At 50.0% G+C, this 5,000-nt stretch overlaps 1 protein-coding gene across 6 annotated transcripts in view; it reads left to right on the forward strand.

Annotated features, from left to right (window-relative positions):
- Positions 1-5,000, forward strand: part of LOC113829922 (EF-hand calcium-binding domain-containing protein 14) — a 214,640-nt gene that overhangs the window by 160,993 nt on the left and 48,647 nt on the right. For 4 of the 6 annotated variants that reach the window (XM_070122773.1, XM_070122762.1, XM_070122769.1 and 1 more), the window contains exon 2: positions 3,011-4,206. The exons of the other annotated variants lie outside the window; for them this stretch is intronic. In XM_070122773.1, coding sequence (XP_069978874.1) covers positions 3,828-4,206 — 379 coding nt within the window. In that variant the 5' untranslated portion in view covers positions 3,011-3,827. The remainder of the gene's footprint in view (positions 1-3,010; positions 4,207-5,000) is intronic. 6 annotated transcript variants of the gene reach the window in all.

Consider the following 5,000-nt stretch of genomic DNA (forward strand, 5'->3'; position numbering starts at 1 on the left):
GGTGGGTGTGTGGAGAAAAATGTATTTTTTTACAAATTTTATTATCCTTGTTTATTTATTTCTTTAATTTTTCACATTATTTTTCCTAGTTCCTCGTCTCTTACCTTTTTTTGTTTATTTTTCGTTACGGAGACGGCGCGGGGCTGGTGCAAGCTACCTCTCTGGCTCGAGAAAGATACTTATCGGTATCCATGTGTTTTGCGGCGAGAGGCCCATGACCCGAGTGGTGGATTTGCGGGGTTTTGAAACGCACTAATGGGAGGCGGGGGATTGGGAGGGGTAGAAGGGGTGGGGAGAGGTTGATAAAAGGGGTGGAGTGGATAGGGGAGGAAGGGAGGGTGTAAAGGGAATGCAGAGGAGGAAGGGAGGGGAGGAGGGAGGGGTAGGGGTGGAAAGCAGTTGCAAGATTTAAGTCCATTGTGTAGCCTGGAGGTGTAGCCTCGGGGCACGGGGAGGCGGCAAGTGGGCTCCATTAGCAGCTGCCAGGGGGCTCCATTACTTAGGCGTTCGGGGATTTGCCAGGGCGCCGCTGATGCCCTTTATAAAGAGGAGGGCGGTGGGGGCGGGAAAGGGGACGGAAGGGCAGTGGGGAAAGGAGTAGGAGGTAGAGGACGAGGGTGAGGCGGATAGCGGAGAGAAAAGGAGAAAGGGAGATGGGAGATAAAGCATGGGGGTAGGAGAAGGGGGACGCATAGAGGAGGTGGAAGAAGAGAGCGATTGATGTAGAGGGCGGGTTGGAAGGGAAGAAGGAAGTCAAAAGGAAACGAGGGTCGGGGGCGAGGAAGAAGGCGCTGACATGGCGAAAGGCGAGGAAGAAAATATCAGATGATTGTGAGAAAGGGAGGGAGGGAGGAGAACGAAGAGAAGAAGAATAGGATAAGAAGATAAGGATAACAAATAGAGAGACAAAATGAATAGCCCGTCGTGAAAGGCACGGAGAAAAAGAGAAAGGGATGGAAAGATAAAGGGGAAAAAATAAAAAATAAAACGATCACGCCATCGTTCGAACTCGGGAGACGTTGCCAGCGAAGTGTAAGGAGGGGAGGGGGGGGAGACCTAGGGTGGGGAGGGGGGTGATACGGATATTGTGGGGGGAAGGAAGATTCATATAGATAGATGGCCGTGCGATAAAAAGAGGAGGGCGATGATGAGAGCGAGAAGGCGACGATGGTGGTGATGATGGTAGCCTTTGCCAGGGGCCGTGGTGGAAGAAGGAGAGATAGGAGAAAAAAAGGAGGAAAGGGAGAAAGGAAGAGATGGGGGGAAAGAAGAGAGGCAAAGGCAGACAGAGACAAGGATAAAGAAAGAGAAAAGGGAAAGTAACAGCTTGTTAAAACAAAAGTGTTTTGTTTGAATAACAACACGGTAAACTTTCTCCAACGACCCGTTCGCCATAGCGGGAAGTTATGTATCAGGTATGTATATTTATGCAAACGAGAATTTATTTTTATTGTGTCTAGACGAAAGTCTCTCTCTCTCTCTTTCTCTTTCTCACACTCTCTCTCTCTCTCGTGTTCTCTCTCTCTCTCTCTCTCGTGTTCTCTCTCTCTCTCTCTCTCTCTCTCTCTCTCTCTCTCTCTCTCTCTCTCTCTCTCTCTCTCTCTCTCTCTGTCTCTCTCTCTCTCTCTCTCTCTCTCTCTCTCTCTCTTCCTCTCTTCCTCTCTTCCTCTCTTCTCTCTCCTCCCTCCCTCCCTCCCTCCCTCCCCCTCCCTCCCTCCCTCCCTCCCTCCCTCCCTCTCTCTCTCTCTCTCTCTCTCTCTCTCTCTCTCTCTCTCTCTCTCTCTCTCTCTCTCTCTCTCTCTCTCTCTCTCTCTCTCTCTCTCTCTCTCTTTGAAGTCCATCAGAGGTTGTGGGTGGTGGAGTAGCGGAGCGAAAGGTTTTGTGGGTCGTCTAGATTTTTTTCCTTTTTGTTTTGTAAAAGATTTTCCAATAGGAATTTGAAATTGTAATGTTAGCTCCCCCATTTGAAGTTACGGCATTTTTAGCCGGTCGCTTGCATACGCCAGTTGCAATTTTTCACCGATGCCACAAAGGATTATGGTTGCGTTGCCATTACTTCGGATGAGGGAGGGGGAGAGAGAGAGAGAGAGAGAGAGAGAGAGAGAGAGAGAGAGAGAGAGAGAGAGAGAGAGAGAGAGAGAGAGAGAGAGAGAGAGATAAGAGAGGTTTAGGCAAGAAAGTTTTTTTTTTTATAAAACACCTTTACCCTTGATATCCGCTGCAACCGACTGCACACAGCAAAAAACAACGGAGCAAGCGAGAGAGAGAGAGGGGATCAAAAGAGTCACTTGGAGGTGTTAGAAAATAGCCACAAAAGCGCCTCTGAAAATAGCTTTACATTATTGCGAAACATGGCGATGATAATGAAGTTTCGAACTGTATAATGATCATGAGAACTTATAACCTATAGAAATAATAGTGATTGTTTACTGATTTGAAATGGATCGCGTACTGGAAAAAGGATAATGTTGGTAGTTAGTGGCGGTGCCCAAACACAAGACCTGATTAAAGTATGGGACTTAAATGATGATGATGAGAGTATCGTGACCCAGCTCTTACGAATCTAACCTTCACCCACATTCACTTCCCTAACCTTTAGCTTCCTTCCCTGGAGCCTGTTCGCGTGTGGCGGGGAAGCGGTCGAGGGGAGGGAGGGGGGAGGAAAGGGGGGAGCTCCAAGCATCGGCTCGGAAACGCGTTCGGCGGCGATTTGTATGTTGCAATCGGGTGGCGCGGAAAGGAGCGCGCGCGTGCGTGAGCGGCGTGCCCTCCACGTGGTGCGAGGATGCGTTGCGGTGAGTCAGCTGGCGGAGGGGAATGCCAGTGCGTGTTTTTTTTTTCATAATGTATTTCCTTTGTTTTATTTACTTCGTGAAGAGGCTCAGGTGCGTTGCTCGGTCCGAAGGGTCTCTTCCGCCATGTTTTTTCGTACTCAGCACAAATTTTTAACGGTCTGCTTGACATTTTGTTGCGGACGTGACTTATGCTCATATTTCTGTGTTTGTTGCAGGTAAAAGAAAGAATACAGTGTAGGTACATTAAGTGGCTAGAAAGTTGAAGCGTCGCTGTCGGGCCGCAGGAAAAGGCCCACTTATCGATTCTTAACACATGTGACCTTGACAGCTGATGATACTTTTGCTTTGCACAACGAATTTTTTGTCTTAGTGCAAACTGTGATATTTGTGTCTACAGAGGGGAAGGGTTGAATGCCTTCCCGTTGTAAGAACAAAGAACAAGTTACCTTCCTGCTCCGGCTGTTCAGGTGAACAAACCACGAATTAGATATCCTCGACTTTTCTGGGAAAAAGTTATGCAGACAGTTACATCATGGATTCTAGAAAATAAAAAAAACGTCGTTACGTAATCTGTGACGAGGACGCCCACAAGGCAGTTACCAAGCTCCTTACCGCCGAGGTAGACTCGAGTGTGTGAATATCCTGGACCGCAAGAGACAAAATAGATTTTTTTCTTTAAGCCAGAGTGAAGTTATTTTTGTGCGAGTGGCATCACTGGCGCGAGGCGCGGATCATGCCCGCGGGGGAGGTCTGATAAATTCATGCCTTTGCACAAGTCCGGCGGAGCAGCGCCATTCGCAGACGAGGAGCGGCAGCGCGTCGGAGGTGCACTTGCTCACCGGCTCGAGGACGAGCGCGTCGCCCAGCCCGCGTGCCGAGCGTGAGGATGAGCGCGCGCGCGCCGCCCAGCACCCTCCCGCGCCCCGCAGCGACGCCGTGATGCCGTAGGACGAGCCATAGTCGGTGCAAGAACATTTCGAGGGCCACAAAGCGGGCACAATATCCTTGGTGGTGAAGTACCGCCCTGCCACCATGAGTCACGGAGAGTCGTGCGCGGGTGTGGTGGGAGCGGGCGTGGGCGTGGGCGGCCACAAGAAGCTGCGGCGGAAGAGGAAGGAGCTGGACGCGCTGGTGCCCGAGGACAAGGTCCGCCGCAAGTCGTCCTCGGCCTCGCACCACGACCTCCTGCGGTCCGACTCCGAGGACCCCGAGGCCGACTACGCCAGCGTGGGCGTCGTCAGCAAGAGGGTGATGGGCGGCGTGGGGCCGGGCACGGGCATATGGGCGTGCCTGCCTGGAGCCTGCACACTGCTGCTGCTTCTCACGACGCTGGTGGGCGTGGCCGCCGCCCTCAGGTTGTTAATGCTGACTCGCCGGGACCTGGACTCGCTGCACACCAGGATCAACTCAGGTAACGTCCCCGGGCCTCCTGCGCCTCGCATGCCGCCCTTCGTGGCCTCGCCGTCACCTCCCTCCTCCATGCTCATGTCGTCATTGTCGCATTTCCCAATTCCTCTGTTCCGTTCCTCCTCCCTCCCTCCCTCTCTCCCTCTCTCCCTCCCTCCACCCCTCCCTCCACTTGCCAAATGTCCGTCCCTTGCACAACTCACCCACCTACACACTCCACTGCCATTTCAGGGAATAAACATTAATAAACAATTTCTTTTTTTCAGATTTTTTATCGGTCCCAGAATTCGGTTTTGATGTGTTATTTTTTTACTAATATTATTGATATTAATTACTTTCATATTCATTGCAATGTTTTTTTTTCATAGAATTCCGTAATGTTACTATTTTCATATTCCCAGTTCTAGAATTAATATTAAATATACACTGTATATTCCGGTTGTGGATACTTCTATATGAAAAATATTTATCTATTATTTTTTAAGAATTCCACAGTATTACTATTTTCATATTTCCCGTTCCAGAATTAATATTAGATATATACTGTATATTCCGGTTGTAGATATGTGTTGCAGATTAATATAGTAAAGTTCGCGTTGCAATAGCCGCTTGATTTACGCCCCTTCGTTCGCGGCCACATTCCGACATTTCCGGATATTACCAACGGCGATTTGTGGATGCGGCGGCAGAGTGATGTTTATGCGTTTATGCCGCGATATTTCTTTGTGTCCGGACTGCATATTTTCTTCATATTTCCCGCCCCTTTCGTTTGGCGCGCCGAGCCCGTCCGCGCCGCCC

This window comes from Penaeus vannamei, chromosome 1 (assembly GCF_042767895.1).
Source record: "Penaeus vannamei isolate JL-2024 chromosome 1, ASM4276789v1, whole genome shotgun sequence".
NCBI classification, from domain to species: Eukaryota; Metazoa; Arthropoda; class Malacostraca; order Decapoda; family Penaeidae; genus Penaeus; species Penaeus vannamei.